The 19,670-nt window shown below is 43.2% G+C and overlaps 1 protein-coding gene across 2 annotated transcripts in view; it reads right to left on the reverse strand.

Moving 5' to 3' along the window:
- The window catches only part of DTHD1 (death domain containing 1), a 187,747-nt gene that overhangs the window by 130,506 nt on the left and 37,571 nt on the right, over positions 1-19,670 (reverse strand). The window contains exon 1 of one of the 2 annotated variants that reach the window (XM_073608965.1): positions 4,795-5,254. The exons of the other annotated variant lie outside the window; for it this stretch is intronic. Within the exon in view, the coding sequence (XP_073465066.1) occupies positions 4,795-5,086 (292 nt within the window). The 5' untranslated portion in view covers positions 5,087-5,254. Of the gene's footprint in view, positions 1-4,794; positions 5,255-19,670 lie in introns of those variants that run through there. 2 annotated transcript variants of the gene reach the window in all.

The raw sequence follows: 19,670 nt of genomic DNA on the forward strand, positions 1-19,670 counted from the left end.
GTTCTTTCCGCTGTGGCGCTCACTTGGAGGAAGCCTTAGCTCAGGGGACTTGGTCTCCAGTGGAAGCCAGATGGACCTGGAATCAGAGGGAGCTCCTAGTGATTCAGAGGGCTATAGAGACCTTCCAGTCTCAGATAAAAGGGCAGCATCTGCAGGCGCGGACAGACAATGCGGCATATTTAAACAAGTGGGGGGGGCAGGAGCCCTGCTCTGCAGTTTATAGCAAGGGAGATTTTCAGTTGGGCTGAACTAAACCTGGCTTCTTTGACGGACATTGATTTAAAAGGGACTCAAAACTCACTGGGGGATTTTCTCACCCTCCAATGAATAAGACAGGATGAATGGTCCCTAAACATGGATGTGTTCAAGGAGATCGTGCGGTCTTGGGGACGGCCGGAGGTGGACATCTTTGCCTCAGAGCAACAAGAAGGTTACATAGTTTTTCTCCCTCCATCCGCTGGATCGAGCCAGAGGGATAGATGCTTTCACCAATGCATGGCAATTCAACCTTTGCTATGCCTTTCCCCCAGTGAGACTAAAAGCTGCAGTTCTCCAGAAACTTTTGACTGAAACGACGGACCTCATTTTGCTCCATTTTGGCCAAAGAGAGCCTGGTTTGCCAACATAAGGAGGCTTGCCATATATCCTCCATTGCCTCTCCCAGTGAGGGAGGATCGGGGTCCTATCCGGCACCCTCAGGTAGAGACCCTCAGACTTACAGCATGGTATCTGAGGAACAGCTGTTAAGGGCTCAGGGTTTCTCAGAGAGTGATTTAGACCCTTCTAAACCGCCGTAAGCCAGAAACCAGGGCCATTTATACCAAAGTATAGAGAAGGTTCAATTCCTGGTTAGCAGAACAGGGGCTGGAACAACCTGGGATTCCTGCAGTTCTGGATTTTTTTCAGGCAGGAGTAGAGCTAGGCCTTTCTATCAGCACGCTAAAGGTGCAGACCACAGCTTTGAGTGATTTTCTTCAAGTCTCACTACAGCAGGATCAATTTGTTAAGAACTTCTTCAAGGCCCTCTCTAGGTCCAGGCCAGAGAAGGTTCGGGCCTTCCCCACCTGGGATCTGTCCTTGGTCCTCAGCGCGCTTACAGGAGAAATTGGAGGTTAAGTGGGTGGTACTTAAGGCAGTATTTTTTATAGCAATCACTTCAGCCAGAAGGGTGAGTGAGTTGCAGGTGCTCTCAATTCGAGAACCATTTTTGGTAATTTTGGAGGATAGGGTTGTGCTCAAAAGAGATCCTAGTTTTGTCCTAAGGTATTGTCTGCATTTCACAGAAGGCAGGACATTATTTTACCAACATTTTATTCCACCTCAGAAGTAGATGAGGAAGGAACCTTTAGTTTATTGGATGTTAGAAGCCTTTTGGATTATCTTGAGGTCAGTAAGAACTTCAGGAAGTCAGACATTGGGATCAAAGGTTTTCCAGGCAGTGGTCCCGCCCTGACAGAATAAGTTTCTTGCTTATCTTAGAGGCTGTTCTGGAAGACGAAAGGAGAAAACCGGAGTTAGACTTATGCCGCGTACACATGACCGGTTTTCCCGCCAGAATAAACTGTCTTGCGTACACAAGATCACACCAAAGTCCGACCGTCAAGAACGCAGTGACATACAACACATACAACAGGACTAGAAAAAGAAAGTTCAATAGCTTCCGTCTCATACTTGCTTCAGAGCATGCACCGTTTTTGGTCCGTCGGAACAGCATACAGACGAGCGGTTTTCCTGATAGGAATTGGTTCCATTGGAAATATTTAGAACATGTTCTATTTCTAGGTCCGTCAGAATTTTTGAAAAAAGAAGTCCGATGAGGCATACACACAATCGGAATATACGATGAAAGGCTTCTGTCTGACTTTTTCTGTCGGACATTCCGCTCATGTATACGCAGCATTACCGGTAACTCTTTTTCTAGGAGTCTTCCAGGACAGCCTGGTTTTCCATCCGGTGTTTTTTTTTTTTTTTCGACTGGTGTTGGAGGTATATACTGACAGTGTGTTATGTCTTTCAGAGCCTTCCGGTGGAAACTGAAGAGGGTGGCCTGGAGGACCAACTTTAAGCTATTTGGGTGTACATGTTTCCTGTCCCAGAGGGAGGAGCCCTATGTCTCAGAGGTTGTCCTGGAAGACTCCTAGAAAAAGAGTTACCATTAAGTCTAATTAACTTTTTTTTACTTTTTAGAAAGAGTATAGATAGAGAATGCAACAAAAAATTAGTGGAAATCTCTCCAAAATGAATGGAATTCCCTTCTTATGCCCTGTACACACGGTCGGACTTTGCAACGGAATATGTACAATCGGAGCTTGTTATCAGAAATTCCGACCGTGTGTGGGCTCCATTGGACTTTTTCCATCGGAATTTCCGACATACAAAGTTTGAGAGCCTGCTATAAAATTTTCCGACAACAAAATCCGATCCTTTAAATTCCGATCGTGTGTAGACAAATCCGACGGACAAAGTGCCACGCATGCTCAGAATAAATTAAGAGATGAGAGCAATTGGCTATTGCCCTGTTTATAGTCCCAACGTACGTGTTTTACGTCACCGCGTTCGGAACGATTGGATTTTCCGCCAACTTTGTGCGACCGTGTGTATGCAAGACAAGTTTGAGCCAACATCCGTCGGAAAAAATCCATGGATTTTGTTGTCAGAATGTCCGATCAATGTCCGACCATGTGTATGGGGCATTAGAGTTGTCACAGAAGCAGGTGTCCATATTGAAGGATTTTCCCTTCCTGATTGCTCTGATTGAAAATGTCCCTGTAATTTCTGTTTAAATGAAAATGATCATGCAGATAAATAGAGTGGTGAGTCTTCCCAGAAAGAGGAAGGGGTGTTGACCGCAATAAAAACTTGTCAAAGGGTCTAAGCCTTTACTACTTTATCTAACAATAAGAAAAAAAAAATGCCTTTACTTACACTTTTTCGGAACATATTTGTAGCACCCTCTAGCTTATTGTGATAGTTTTTTTTTTTTTTTTGGTAGTGTAGGTAAATTTAGGCAGCCAAGCCTGTGTTTGAATCTGGGTCAGGGTAAGTGATCCAGGGATGCTGGAATGACTCATCAGGCAGCATCTCTGATGGGTCCCCCCCGCCCTACTTCCTGGAACTTTGCAGAAACTACCAGAAGAATAGGAGGGAGGTTAGGAGGAGCTGCCTGGGGTATTGATGAGGGCCCCAACCAATCCCACGGCCAAATGGGCCTGTAGAGGGAGGGACCTCTTAAATACTCTGAGTCGGGCCAGCAGGAACAGAGGAGTTCGGGTGAAAGCTGGTGATGGACTACTGAGGAGGCCGTCTGAGGCCCTTGATGGGAGCCCCCTATTCTGGGGGGGGGCTCGGGCCTGGGGCTTGGGTGCAGGAGGGATCCTCTCACAACACAAGGAGGAGTCCTGTCCAGTGGCACGGGAGCAGCAGTGAGGACAGCTGGAGATGGAGATCTCCAGGGAGAAGACAGCCAGGTGGCTGATGAGTGAGACAGTTTTGGAGGCCTGAGAGACAGTCTGGGAGGACTGGGGAATGGCAGTCTGAGATGGTTGTAGAGTCAGTTTGGGAGGACTGTGGAAGATTAGCCAGGAGGGCTAGTGAAAGGGGCAGCTAGAGCCAGGCGGGCTGGCAGTGCCTGAAGAGGGGGTGCTGCACACTAAAAGGCAGCTGCACACTGGGACTTTTCTACACACCAAAGGGACACGCAGTCCCTGCCTATAAAGGGCTGTTACTGGATCTGGAACAGTCTTCCAGCTGGGTATGAGTGTTTCTGCAAGCAAGATTTGTGCAGGAGGCAGAAGAGGAGTGTATATATGGATTGTATATAGTTGTGTCCCTGAAGAGTTTCTTTTGCTGATGAGTCAAGTGGCCATCCCATAATATCCCTATCCAAGTTTAATACCCCTAATAAACAAAACAAAGTTGCTGGACTGTTTCCTGACTCAAGTGTGCTGTGGAAGTTCGGTGTGTCTGGCTGTGCAGGGTGGGGGGTCCCTGTTCACCAGCGGCCCCTACGGAGGTAGCGCTACATTTATAAAGTAGTGAGTGTTAAGAATTTGGTAACTTGCTGAGGTACCATTTCCGAACAATAGCATAAATTTGTTGCAATAAGAACGCATGGACTAAAACAGTACCACACCATAGTAATTATTTTGTAAAAATGTGATATGAAAATATACCAGATAGATAGATAGATAGATAGATAGATAGATAGATAGATAGATAGATAGATAGATAGATAGATAGATAGATAGATAGATAGATAGATAGATAGATAGATAGATAGATAGATAAATAGATCTATCATAATTGGTGAGGGTTAAGCAGGAGGGGTATAAGAAAACAAATTAGTATATTTTAGTATATTTTTGAGTTGAATGGATTTTTAAAATCTGAATATTTTATTCATGTTTAATTTTTATAACAAATAAAAAATAATAGACCTTTTTTTCCTGTGGTGCGGTACCAGTAATGTTCACAAGTTGCAAATGATTAAAGTAGTGAATGTTACTTTCATTCCAGGTGAATAAATCACTGAAATTTAAAACGCATACAGCAGAAAGATTTACCAGCATTGAATGTTTGGTGAATGTCACATTTACTGCTTTATTAAAATACCCCTAAATAACTTTTTGGGTAAAAAAAATAAAAAAGGGCAATCTGCAATGTGTTAGAAAAATATACAAAAAAAAAAAAGAGAACAATATCTCATACACTTTAAGAGCAGACTATTAAAAATAATACAACATTGTTTCTTCCAAATAAGTCAGTATACTGTATACAGTGCAAGTATTTTCTTACCAGTCACTGAGCTCATGTCCTGAAAAGTGTCCTGAATCCTGTTTAGGAGGTGAAGTGTAGGCTTTAATGTTTCTGTTGTTCTGTTTATCTTTTCGCAGAAAGTTCTAATGAGATCTTGCATTAGTGGAATTAGTGCGAAGATCAATTCCTCTACATTTTCCTTGTTTTTAGGGGAAGCTTCCTCTAGTACATCTTGCACATGGCTATTAAATTGTTTAATCTGTGTCAGAATCAGAAGAAGATGATGAATCTGATCCTCAGTATTTGTGGTGTTAGTGGATAACGATTCCATTCTGGCTTTATATTGATGTGATCCTGTGGCCGGCTGCCTCTATTCAGGTAGCAGGAAATCTGAAATGTGGTTTTGGTCCACAGTCCTCTGCCTGTTTTAATGACCCAGCCAGTCCTGCTCTGACCTGCCAGTCATTGAGTTACTATGGACAGCAGTTACTCCAGTAACAGGAAGGAGTGGCAGCACAGTACACAGATTTCAGCTAGTGATTGACTTCCTCTACAGTAAGTCATTTTACTGCATGACATAAGCTTTCTTTAAAGTATTTATTTTCCTATTGCAACACTGGGAAGTCTTCTTTTGTAAACACCTGAACCTGAACTGGTGCTAGCTTATCTCTAATCTGGTTGTACTGTGTGATCTGAGAAGCTTTGATCAGCTGGACAGAAAACTTTTCTTTGTTTACCCTGCAAAACAAGTATGTAGTAATCTTATGTAGAAATGTCAAATTTATACTGCTTTGGTTTGTTAATTGTGATAGTGCTCTAGTGTGGTACTTGCCAATGAGTTCAGTCCAGCCAGGTAGTCTTGTTTTACCCTACGTTCATACCTATGCGTTTTTTAGTGTGTTTTGCAGTTTGCAGAAATGCACTACAGTCCATATACCATGTTTTCCTATAGTACACATTCACATCTAAGCATTTTTCATCCAATGCATTTTTGGAAAGGGTCAGGGAGCCACACCAAAAATGCAAGTGCTGCATTTTTGATGCTTTTTTTTTTTTTTTTTAACACACTGTGTATAGCTGGTTGCTAAGGAGTGGGCTAGGAACAACCGATGAGTCATCAGCAGTCAGCCCCCAAACCCAAAGCACCTTATCTCCATGTTGATGGGGACAAGGGGCTCTTCCCCACAACCCTGGGCTGTTGTTGTGGGGGTTTTCGGGCACAGGGCTTATCGGAATCTGGAAGCCTACTTTAACCGTTTCCTGACCAGCCCGCCACAGTTATACTGCTGCAGGATGGCTCCCCTTGGCGAGCCATCGTAGCTGTACCCTGGCTCTTTAACCACTTGCCAACCAGCCTCCGCAGTTATACTGCGGCAGAATGGCATCGCTCGACAAAGCGACATTATGTAACGTCGCCCAGGGGGGCCACTAGCTGTTGCTCGCCCCCGGAGCCGATGCGAGTGCCCGGCGGTCACGATCACCTCCGGGCTCCTGCGATCGCTGCTGACACACGGAGAACCAGGATCTGTGTGTGTGTAAACACACAGTTTCTGGTTCTCTGAGGGGAGAAGAGACAGATCGTCTGTTCATACAAAGTATGAACAGTGATCTGTCATCTCCCCTACACAGTCCCCTCCCCCCTTCAGTTAGAACACAGTTAACCCCTCAATCGCCCCCTTGTGTTAACCCCTTCCCTGCCAGTGACATTTTTACAGTAATCAATGCATTTTTATTGCACTGATCACTGTATAAATGCCAATGGTCCCAAAAATGTGTCAAAATTGTCCGATGTGTCTGCCATAATGTCGCAGTCCCGACAGATCGCCGCCATTACTAGTAAAAAAAAAAATAATAATAAAAATGCCATAAAACTATCCCCTATTTTGTAGACCCTATAACTTTTGCGCAAACTAATCAATATACGCTTATTGTGATTTTTTTTTTTTTTTTTACCAAAAATATGTAGTAGAATACATTTTAGGGGATATTTATTATAAGTAAAAAATATTGCTTTTTTTTTTTTTTTTTTTTTAATTGGCGCTCTTTTTTTGTTTATAGCGCAAAAAATAAAAACCGCAGAGGTGATCAAATACCACCAAGAGAAAGCACTATTTATGGGGAAAAAAAGGACGTCAATTTTGTTTGGGTGCAACGTCACACGACCGTGCAATTGTCAGTTAAAGCGGCACAGTGCCGAATTGCAAAAAGTGCTCTGGTCAAGAAGGGGGTAAAATCTTCCGGGGCTAAAGCAGTTAAGACGCTGTAGCAGGCACGTGCCTGGCGGGCGCGATGACCGCCGGGCACCCGCGATCACTTGTGACAGAGCAAGAACCGGGATCTGTGTGTTTCAAACACTCAAATTCTGGTTCTGTCAGGGGAGGATAGACAGATTGTCTGTTCCTAGTGATTAGGAACAGTGATCTGTCTCCTCCTCTAGTCAGCCACATTCCCCCCCACAGTTCGAAACGCACATAGGGAACACGGTTAACCCTTTGATCACCCCCTAGTGTTAACCCCTTCCCTGCCAGTGACATTTATAAAGTAATCACTGGCTATTGTTAGCTCTGATCGCTGTATAAATGTCACTGGTCGCAAAAAAGTGTCAAAAGTGTCCGACGTGTCCGTTGCAATTTTGCAGTCCCGATTAAAAACGCAGATCACCGCCATTACTAGTAAAAAATAAAAATGCCATAAATCTATCCCCTATTTTGTAGACGCTATAACTTTTGTGCAAACCAATCAATATAAGCTTATTGCGATTTTTTTTTTTTTTTTTTACCAAAAAAAAAAAAAATATATATATATATATATATATATATATATATATATATATATATATATAAAATTTTTGTTTTTTAATTTTGGGATATTTATTATAGCAAAAAGTACAAAATGTTGTGTTGTTTTTTTGTTTTTTTTTCAAAATTGTGACTTTTTTTGTTTATAGCACAAAAAAATAAAAACCACAGAGGTGATCAAATACCACCAAAAGAAATCTCTATTTGTGGGGAAAAAAGGACATAAATTTTGTTTGGGTACAACATGCACAACCGCGCAATTTAAAGTGACGCAGTGCCGTATCGCAAAAAATGGCCTGGTCAGGAAGGGGGTAAATTCTTCCGGGGCTGAAGTGGTTAACAAGAGATCCTGTACCCCCCCCCTCCCCCATGTGAATTTGTATGAAAATGAAATGTAAATGAAAAAAAGACCTTTATTAAAAAAAAGTCCTTTATTAAAAAAAACAAACAAAAAAATGTCCCCCAATGTAGAGCCATTGTCAATCACAATGCCCGCCGCCACCACTGGACTTGAAAAGAAAAAAAAAAGCTCCGCTCGCGACGAACGCTCCCGAAGTCTGCCTGCTCCACTGTGTGACATTTCCTAAATAGCTAAGGGGCGCCCTGCTGACAGCTGATGACTCATCAGCTGTTAAGGACGCAGCGGCCAGCTTCCCGGCCCGCTCCTTAGCAACCAGTTATATACAGTGTATTTAAAGACAAAAGAAATGCAAAATTCATAAAAACTGCAAGCAAAATTGCATCAAAAACACGGGTTTAAAAACGCAAAACACCGCAAAACGCACCTGAAAACCGCATGAACCGCAACCGCATAGATGTGAACCTAGACTTAGGGCTTGTTGACCCAATTTTATGTACAGGAAAAAGTAAAAACAAGTTCAAAACAAATGGTTGTCCTTGCAGGTCTTTCCACCATTTCAAAACGCAAAGAAAATTATTTTAACCACTTCAGCCCCGGAAGATTTGGCTGCTCAATGACCAGAGTATTTTTTGCGATACGGCACTGTGTCGCTTTGACTGACAATTGCGCAGTCGTGAGATGCTGTACCCAAACAAAATTGACGTCCTTTTTTTCCCACAAATAGAGCTTTCTTTTGGTGGTATTTGATCATCTCTGCGGTTTTTATTTTTTGCGCTATAAACAAAGAGCGTCAATTTTGAAAAAAACACAATATTTTGTACTTTTTGCTATAATAAATATCCCCATTTTTTTTAAAAAAAAGCTAATTTTTTTCTCAGTTTAGGCCGATATGGATTCTTCTACATATTTTTGGTAATAAAAATCGCAGTAAGCGTATATTGATTGGTTTGCTTGAAAGTTATAGCATCTACAAAACAGAGGATAGATTTATGGTATTTTTATTATTATTATTATTATTATTATTATTATTATTATTATTTCTTTTACTAGTAATGGCAGCGATCTGTGATTTTTCAAGGAGCCATCGTGCCGACCTGCCGCAGTGTAATGACAGTGGCTGGTCGACAAGTGGTTAGAGTGGTTGTAAAGGTAGAACGTTTTTTACCTGAAAGTGGTATTAAAGGTTTTAGCTTAAAAAATTACAAATAAAATAACATATGTGTTATACTTACCTGGTCTATTTAACGGTTTTGGAAAAAGCAGCCCCAATCCACCTCTTATTCAGTTCCCGCCAGTGCTCCTGGTTCCTCCCCTTTACGGCATGCGAACAGGCAAAAAATTTGTGCGAAGACGCGAACACCGTTAACGTCTATGGGACTCGAACGTGAAAAATCAAAAGTGCTAATTTTAAAGGCTAATATGCAAGTTATTGTCATAAAAAGTGTTTGGGGACCTGGGTCCTGCCCCAGGGGACATGTACAATGCAAAAAAAGTTTTAAAAACTGCAGTTTTTTCGGGAGCAGTGGTTTTAATAATGCTTAAAGTGAAACAATAAAAGTGAAATATTCCTTTAAATATCATGCCTGGTGGGTGACTATAGTATTCCTGTAAAGTGGTGCATTTTTCCCGTGTTTAGAACAGTCCCTGCACAAAATGACATTTCTAAAGGAATAAAAGTAATTTAAAACTGCTTGCGGCTGTAATGTAATGTCGGGTCCCGGCAATATAGATGAAAATTATTGAGAAAAACGGCATGGCCCCCTCCCCCCCCTGCCCATTACCAGGCCCTCTGGATCTGGTATGGTTATTAAGGGAAACCCCGCACCCAAATTACAAAATAAAAGGCGTGGGGCCCCCAGGCCCTATATATTCTGAACAGCAGTATACAGGCGGTCCCCGGGTTACAAACAAGATAGGGACTGTAGGTTTGTTCTTAGGTTGAATATGTTTGTAATTTGGAACAGGTACATTTTTAAAGTGTAGCTTCAGCCAAAAAAACTATTTTTAAGCTTTTTGGATAACATAGGGAAGGGTTATCACCCCTGTAACATTAGTTTTGCTGTCTGTGCCCCTGTTCAGAAGATTTCACCTCACTTTCTGTCCCAATGACAATTGGATTTTGAAAATTTTGGGTTATTAGGGAAACTAGGATTAGTGATAAAGCATCAGTGGAGACACCTTTTTCCAAAATGAACTCTTACAGGAGAAAAATTTCCCTTCCTGGGGGTAGATTTCCTCTCACTTCCTGTTGTCTCCCTCCGCTTGTAAGTAGGAGTCATTTGTAAGTCAGATGTTTGAAAATTGGGGACCGTCTGTATATACTATATGGCCTGCCCTACACACTCTGTGGAAAATTGGGCCTTAGGTGTTGGTGGTACCAGAACACTGTAAGCCCTCACAGTTACTCTTGGGGGGCGCTGGAACGGGCCCTGCTGTGAAATATTATATCAAGAATTGTAAATACATGCCCCTGTTAAACAGGGGCAGAAAAATTGGGCCTTAGGTGGTGGTGGTGGCACAACACTGTAAAGCCTCACAGATACTCTTGTTGATCGCAGTAACGGGCCCTGTTGTGAAATATTAGAAAAAATTGTAATTACATGCCCCAGTTAAACAGGGGCAGAAAAATCGGGCCTTAGGAGGTGGTGGTGGTGGTGGTGGCACAACACTGTAAAGCCTCACAGATACTCTTGTTGAGCGTAGGAATGGGCCCTGTTGTGAAATATTAAATCAAAAATTGTAATTACACGCGCCTGTTAAATAGGGGCAGAAAATTTGGGCCTTAGGCGGTGGAGGTGGTGGCACAATACTGTAAAGCCTCACAAATACTCTTGTTGAGCACAGGAACGAGCCCTGCTGTTACATATTTAAACACAAATTGTAATTACATGCCTATGTTAAACAGGGGCAGAAAATTGGGCCTTAGGCAGTGGTGGTGGTGCCACAACACTGCAACCCCTCACAGATACTCTTGTTGAGTGCAGGAACGAGCCCTGCTGTTAAATATTTGATCAAAAATTATAATTACACGCCCCTGTTAAACAGGGGTAGAAAAATTGGGCCTTAGGCAGTGGTGGTGGTGCCCTGAACCAAAAATATTCTTAGAAGCTATCATCATGAAGATTGAGAAGGAATAAGATAGTCACTCAGCATAATAGGATAGTCACTCAGCATATGCAGTCTTCAAGGGATCCCACATCCATAGAAAAATCAATCGGGTACATCAGCATCAGGTGCTTGGTAGCTGGTGATCCAAGACTGATTCATTTTTATGAATGTGAGCCGATCAACAGAGTCTGTGGACAGGCGCACGCTGTGATCGGTTACAAAGCCTCCAGCAGCACTGAATGTGCATTCAGAAAGAATGCTGGATGCAGGACAGGCCAGTAGCTCAATTGCATATTGAGTAAGCTCTGGCCAGTGGTCCATCCTCAAGACCCAGTAACCCAATGGATGTTCTGTTGGAAAGGTCTCCAAGTCTGATCTTGCTCCTAGATATTCCTGCAACATGTAATTCAGACGCTGGTGATGATTGCTGGAACCGATCAGACCTTTGCGCTGAGGACTGAAGAATTGTCTGAAAGCATCGGTCAGCCGGCCACCTTCTCCACCGCTCTTTCTGTGACTGAACGAAGCCTCAGCAACACGTTGTCCAGCACCAGGAAATTGTAACCTCCCAGGCTCTGGAAACACATTGCACAAACCTTTCTGCAAGGCCTCCCAAAGATGTTTCATTCTCTGCTACCTCTGCAAAGGCTGGATAAGTTCTGCAACCTTACCCTTGTAACGTGGATCAAGAAGGGTTGCCAGCCAGTAATGATCCCTCTCCTTGATACCACGAATCCTAGGGTCCTTTTGCAGGATCAGGGAGGCCATGCAGCATAAGTTTGCAGAGGCATTCAATCCTGAGTCCTCTGGGTCACTAAGGATCACATGCTACTCAATTACCTCCTCCCAGCCACGTACAACTCCATGGGTTTCTGAGGACTGAAAACGATCCCTTGAAGTCTGCTGCTGATGCTGAGTGTTATCCTCCACCTCCATGCTGACAAAATCTTCTTTCTTCTTTCTTCTTTCTTCTTTCTTCTTTCTTCTCCTCCATTATTTCACAAAGCATGTGCTCCAAAAAGAAGACAAGAAGGACAGTATCACTGATGCATGCACTGTCACTACTCACCATCCTCGTGGCCTCCTCAAATGGTGACAGGACAGTGCATGCATCCTTGATCAGTAGCCACTGGCGTGGTGAAAAAAAAGCCAAGCTCCCCTGACCCTGTCCTGGTGCCATACTCACACAGGTACTCATTGAAGGCCCTCTGCTGAGTGTGCAGCCGCTGCAGCATTGCCAACATTGAGTTCCACCTGGTGGGCATGTCACAAATGAGGCTGTTCTTGGGCAGGTTGCATTCTCTTTGAATGTCAGCCAGCCGAGCACTGGCATTATATGACCGGCGGAAATGACCACAGACTTTCTTGGCCTGCCTCAGGAGATTCTGTAAGCCCGGGTACCTGCTCAAGAACCGCTGCACCACCAAATTCAGTACGTGAGCCACACAGGGAACATAGGTCAAGTGTCCCTGTCGGAAGGCGGAGAGGAGGTTGGTACCATTGTCGCATACAACCATTCCTGGCTGAAGCTGGCTGAAGCTGGCCCCTGCAGAGCTGACAGAATCTCTGCCCCAGTGTGGCTCCTGTCCCCTAAGCAGACCAACTCCAGCACCGCATGGCATCTTTTTGCCTGAGTGCTTGCGTAGTCCCTTGAACGCCTACGGAGCACCACTGGTTCAGAGGACAAATCTGCAGAGGAAGAGGCCATAGAGGAAGAAGAGGAGGGGGTTGTGGCAGAATCACCACTACTAGCATTTTGGAGGTGTGGTGGCGGAACAAGCTCCAACAACACTGAACCCTGTCCTGCATCCTTCCCAGCTGCCAGCAGAGTTACCCAGTGCGCCGTGAAAGAAAGGTAACGTCCCTGTCCACGCTTGCTGGACCATGAGCCAGCGGTAATATGCACCTTATTGCTGACCGCCCTGTCCAACGAGGCCAAGACATTGCCTTCCACATGCTAGTAGAGAGCCGGATTGGCCTTCAGTGAAAAGAAATGGCGTTTGGAAACCCGCCCCGAGGTACCGCACATTCCACAAATTCACGAAAGGGTGAAAAATCTACCAGCTAAAAAGGCAGCAGTTGCAGTTCTAGCAATTTGGCCAAGCTAGCATTCAGACGCTGAGCATGTGGATGGCTGGGACCAAATTTCTTTCAACACATTGAAAAAATAGAATTTCCTCTAGGTGGGATATTTGGAAAGGGATAAATAGCGCAATGAGGTATGAGAGTAGTGTAAAAAGTATATCAATTTTTATTAAGAAACATAGATTTAAAATAATGAGCACATATATACACTATACATATCACAAAATATCATGAATGAATAAGACGCTGAGCATGTGGATGGCTGGGACCAAATTTCTTTCAACGGTTTAGCAACTGGGGTAGGGAAATTTGCCTGCTAATATCGGATGTTGGTGTACTGCTAGCAGATTGGCTGCAAGTACTTGGAACACCTATTTCTATACCTTCATTTCTCTCAGTGCAGGTTTCTGAGAGAACTGGAGGTATAGTGGGGTTGTGATCCCAGCTGATGAGGAGCAAGGAGAGGTCTGCTTTGTTCTTTGATGTGGGTCTTTTAAGTGCTGTTGCCAACGGACTGCATGGGAGGTCGTCATATGTCTGGTCAAGCATGTGGTGCCCAAGCGGCTGCTGTTTTGGCCACGCTTGATATGCTTCAGACATATGTTGCAAACAGCAACGGTGCGATCTGCTGCACACGTGTCAAAAAAGGCCCACACCAAAGAACTTTTTAAAATATGCGGGGAGTAAGGAGCGCCCTGTACCTGCTTAGCTCTGCGGTGTGATGCAATAGGGTGGCTGCCCTTAAGCTGCCCCCTGGAGGGCATCCTGCCTCTTTGGAAATGTGCCTCCTCCTCCTCTCTTCTATGAGGCACCCAAGTAGAGTCATTGACCTCATCATCACCTCCCTCCTCATCACTGGAGCAAACTTGGCAGTATGCTGCAGCTGTGGGAACATGACTGCCAGTTTCTTGACCTTCTTGGGCACCCCCTCTCTCTAGGCTCAAGTTACTCCCTTCCTCAACCTGGGTACCATCATGCGCATCCTCCTGCAGCATGTACCCGACACTGCGGTCGAATAGTTCGGGGGACTCCTCTGTGCATGATGGTGGGGCTAGGGAAGGAGTGACTGTTGACATGGAGCCGATGGAATAGGCCGCTTTGGCAGGCAAACTACTTTGAGCCTGGGTGACAGAGGATGAGGAGGATGAGGACGGCTTTGTTATCCATTTCACCAACTCTTCTGCATGTTGTGGCTCAATAACACGGCCAGCTGCAGAAAAAAAGGACAAGTGTGCCCCATGGCCACATGCTGAGGATGCACCGTGCCCACAACCAGCACTGTTGACTGTAGACACAGAGCCTGCTTGCCCTCTTTTAGTGGCCCGTGAGCGTCTGCCTCTCCTTGGTGGCCTTCCGGACATGCTGTAAATTTTGTTTAGCAAAACCACACTACACTGTATTGTGTACTGTGTACACCACCAGAAAAGTAGTAGCAACTGCACTATGGGTGCACGGCACTGTATACACCACCAGAAGTGTTCTAACAACTATGGGTGCACTGTATGTATTGTGTACACCACCAGAAAAGTAGTAGCAACTGCAATAGGGGTGAACAGTATTGTGTGCACCACCAGAAGTCTAATAGCAACTATGGGTCCACTGTATGTATTGTGTACACCATAGGACCATGTGATATTTCAGTTTTTCTTTCTTAATAAATCTGCAAAAATGTCAACAATTCTGTGTTTTTCGGTCAATATGGGGTGCTGTGTGTACATTAATGAGGAAAAAAAATGAACTTAAATGACTTTAGCAAATGGCTGCAATATAACAAAGAGTGAAAAATTTAAGGGGGTCTGAATACTTTCCGTCCCCACTGTATTATATATATAATTACACTGCAGCTAACTGAATAACCTGCCTGCCTGAAGTATATTAGAAAAAGTACACCAGTTATGGCCTGCAGTCAGATATAGCTAAACTGGATGCAGTGTGTGTATGTATGTATATGTGTGTATATATATATATATATATATATATATATATATATATATATATATATATATATATATATATATATATATATATATATATATATATATTAGTCAGAGCAATAATTTTAGGCCCATGTTTTTTTTTTTTTTTATGGTTAATGATAAACTAAAGACCTATAGGGTCTTTTAAAGTGTAACCTATGGACAATTTTGATAACTGCAGTTTGTCACCATTTCGCTAGCGCACGCAATCCTAAGTCTTGACATGTTGGGCATCTTGGCACAACCTTATCTTTTGCATCTTACCGAAAAATTGGGTAACATATTGATTTTGTATACACTAAAATTGACTCTAGTATATTTTTTTTTTTTACCAAAAATAACAGGTTTGATAAATTGTTGTGCCAATGTCATGTGACATAACAAATTGCAACCGCCACCATTTTATTTTTCAGAGTCTCTGTTTTCAGAAAATATATACTGTATAGGGTTTAAACTAATCTTCAGGTCTAAATTGTGTATTTTAACATGTGTGAAAAAAAAAAACATAACACTCTTGGAGGATACCTTAAATCTGCATGTGAAATGTCGCACCTGTGTGATGTATTCCAGCAAAAGTGGCATTAAAAATAAAATTGTTGCTAAATGTCAAACACTTCCAGGCAACCCCTGTTGCTAGGTAAATGCAGTTCAGTTCTATTAATTGCTGTTAGTCAGAATACTGCAGGTGTTTTAGCATACCTCTCAGAGTAACCTTATTGTTTTATTGATTGTTTTAAGTACACTTGCTAATCCTCTCCTCTCTTAGGCTGGATTCACACTCATGCATTTTTAGTGCATTTTGCAGATTTGCACTACAGAACGTGTTCCATAGGAAACCATGGTAAATAGACTGTAGTGCAAATCTGTAAAATGCAAAAAGCACTCAAAATGCATAGGTGTGAATCCAGCCTTAGGCTGGATTCACACCTATGCAGTTTGAGTGCTTTTTGCATTTTGCAGATTTGCACTACAGTCCATTTAACATGGTGGCTGGATTCACACCTATGCATTTTTAGTGCTTTTTGCATTTTGCAGATTTGCACTACAGTCCATTTAACATGGTTTCCTATGGAACACGTTCTGTAGTGCAAATCTGCAAAATGCAAAAAGCACTAAAACTGCATAGATGTGAATCCAGCCTTAAGCGGGCCATACACCTATAGATTATCTGCAGATTTTCTATGGTTAGATGGAAAAAGTGGGAGATTCCTCCATCCACACAGTTCAGCGAACATGGAGAGATCTGTTGCACTTTTTCTATCTAACCATAGAAAATCTGCAGATAATCTATAGGTGTATGGCCAGCCTTAGGCTATGCTTGGCCTAATAAATTCTTTAAAATACCTCAGTCTGTCAGTAAGTACTGGTTGAGCGAGGTGTGTCATCTTCAGGGGTGCTGAGAAATCACAAAACTATTCAGGGGCTCCTCTGGGGATAGAACTAAATTTGCTTCAATGAAAGACGCAGTGACTATGATCATTTTAGCCAGGCTGTGGTTGTAAAATGACTGATATGCTTTATCGCTTTACAATACATGAATACAAAATGATTGTGTTCAGGTAACTGCTACTTCCTGGTTTATTGTTGCAATGCTAGTTTATGTAGTTTGCTGTTACCTGATGCTTGCCATGTCAACATTTAGATTTAGAGAGTGGCTTAACAGGAGTGATTTATTGTACTAAACTAACCATGTTTGTTGTTTTATGCTGATAGTAGATTTGGATTAAAGGATAAATTCACCTTTTAAAAAAAAAAAACAAAAAAAACAAATACATTTTTTTGCAGGTAAATGTGCATTTTTTGGCGCTTGTAAAGCATTGTACCAGCAATCAGCAGATCACTGGTGCCATGCAGGTCTCCTGCAGACCTGTCAGTGTATCTGTGTTTACGTACATCCCATAAGTCAAGTAAATACACTGACAGGAAGAATCATTGAACCACTACGGAGATCCACACTGCCGTGGTAGTTCATTGAGAACTACAAGCCGACATCTGCAAAAGATGTCGGTATTTGTAGTTCGTTCATTTATTCGCAGAACCTGCATGGCTGCACTGATTTCAATAACTGACAGCAATTACGTGGAACTTCTCCCTGTACTGCTGTCACAGGGAGGGGGAAGGGCAGCGGCTGCAGCATTGGGAACATGTTACATATTCACAAAGGTGAACTTATACTTTAACATGATACTAATGTCTCGTGTTGTTTGTTTTAAAATAACAAACATGTCATATTTGCCTGCTCTGTGCAGTGATATTACATAGAGCAGCCTGGATCCTCCTCTTCTCCTCGGCGCTCCTGACCCCTCCCTCCTGTTTAGTGCCCCCACAGCAAGCAGCTTGCTATGGGGGCACCCAGGCCGCAGCTCTGTGTGTCCATTCAGACAGGGAGGACCTTCCCCCTCTCCTCATTGGCTCACTGGCTTTAATTGACAGCAGCGGGAGCCAATGGTGCTTCGCTGCTGTCTCAGCCAATGAAGAGGGAGAGTCCGGACAGCGGAGTCTCTCATACAACATCGCTGGATCGAGATCGGCTCAGGTAAATATTGGGAGGGCTGCAGCACAAAGAAGGCTTTTTTTCTTAATGCATAGAATCATTTAGATAAAAAAAACTTCCGCCTTTACAACCACTTTACAGCTAAAACTATAAGGCATACATTCTTCTTTGGCACTCTAAAGGTGATAGATTTAGGATGATAGTATGGCAAAAAGTTATTTAAGGAAATTATCTTCAGATTAATCTAAATGCTTGTTTAGATACAGGTAAAGGTCCATATTGGCAAAATGAGGAGGATTGAGGCACAGGCAGACGGCTCCAATGGTGACTTATCTCTAGGGAAACATTAATGCTCCAACAGGTTTCTCGAACCTGCCAGATCAATCTAATTTAACCCTTAGGGCTAATTTTATTGCACAACTGTGCATCAACCACTTGCCCACTTAACTACTTGCCGACCAGCGGCAGGTCGGCTCTTTCCCACAAATCGCCGTCATTGTACATCAAATCAAGAACTCTAGTTTTTTGGTGCACACGCGTGCCCACTGAAGAGCGGGGGAGCCAATCAGCGAGTGAGGCAGACTGGATGACCGCCAGTTATCGGCGATCTTGGATCTGCCTGTGTAAACAAGGCAAATCTCCATTCTGACAGGGGAGCTCACACAGATCCTGTCTTTCTACTATGCAGGAAGACTGATCTGTGTGTTTCCCCAAGAAGCCCATACAATTAGAACACACCTGCAGGGAACACATTTAAACCCTTGATCGCCCTTCCCTGCCAGTGTTATTAGTGCAGCAACAGTCCATATTTTTAGCACTGATTACTGTAATAATGTCATGGGTTCCCAAAAAAGTGTCAAAAACATTAGGTGTCCGATCAATATACGCTTATTGCAATTTTTTTTTTTTTTTTACCAAAAATATGTAGAAGAATATATATCATATATATCGGCCTAAACTAAGGAAGACATTTTTTTAAAAAAAATTTGGAGGGGGATATTTATTATAGCAAAAAGTAAAAAAAATTTTTTTCAAAATTGTCGCTATTTTTTTGTTTATAGCACAAAAAATAAAAACCGCAGAGGTGATCAAATACCACCAAAAGAAAGCTCTATTTGTGGGGAAAAAAAGGATGTCAATTTTGTTTGGGTACAGTGTTGCATGACTGCGCAATTGTCAGTTAAAGCGACGCAGTGCTGTATAACAAAAAATGGCCTGGTCATTAACCACTTGCTGCCCGCCCACCGTCAAATGACGGCGGGGCGGCGTGGCTCTCGTTCTGGGTGGATGTCATATGACGGCCCTCCAGAATGACCACTCTCGCGTGCCCGTGGGGGCAAGCATCGCGCCGATCGGGGGTGTGGTGTGTCAGTCTGACGCACCGCTACACCGATCTTAGTAAAAAGTCTCTGACGGAGGCACTTTACCACGTGATCAGCTGTGTCCAATCACGGCTGATTATGATGTAAACAGGAAGAGCCATTGATCGGCTTCTCCTCACTCGCATCTGACAGACGCGCGTAGAGGAAAGCCGATCGGCTGCTCTCCTGACAGGGGGGGGTCTGTGCTGATTGTTTATCAGCACAGCCCCCCTCGGATGCACACTCAGGACCACCAGGGATTGCTACCACACTGGACCACCAGTTATGCCACCCTAGACCACCAGGGAAATGCCAATCAGTGCCCAGGCAGCTGCCAATTAGTGCCTATCCCCAATGCGTGCCAGTGCCATCAGTGATGCCTATTAATGCCATCTATCAGTGCCGCATATCGGACCAAAGTAGTGCAGGGAATACCTTGAAGTCGCTGCGACTTGAAGTTGCACAGATATGATTGGTACCCATTGGAAATCATTGGGAACGACTTGTCATGCGACTTTGCAGTCCCAAGTCGGAGGACAAGTCGCACAAATGTGAAAGGGGCCTAACAAGCCAAGAAAATACAAATACCCCCAAAATGACTCTTTTTTGGAAAGTAGACATTCCAAGGTGTTTAGTATGAGACATGGCGAGTTTTTTAAAGTTGTAATGTAATTTTTTTTCCCACAATTATTTGTGAAATTAAGATTTTTCTTTTCACAAAATTGTCATAAC

The sequence above is a fragment of the Aquarana catesbeiana genome, linkage group LG01 (genome assembly GCF_042186555.1).
Source record: "Aquarana catesbeiana isolate 2022-GZ linkage group LG01, ASM4218655v1, whole genome shotgun sequence".
Lineage (NCBI taxonomy): Eukaryota > Metazoa > Chordata > Amphibia > Anura > Ranidae > Aquarana > Aquarana catesbeiana.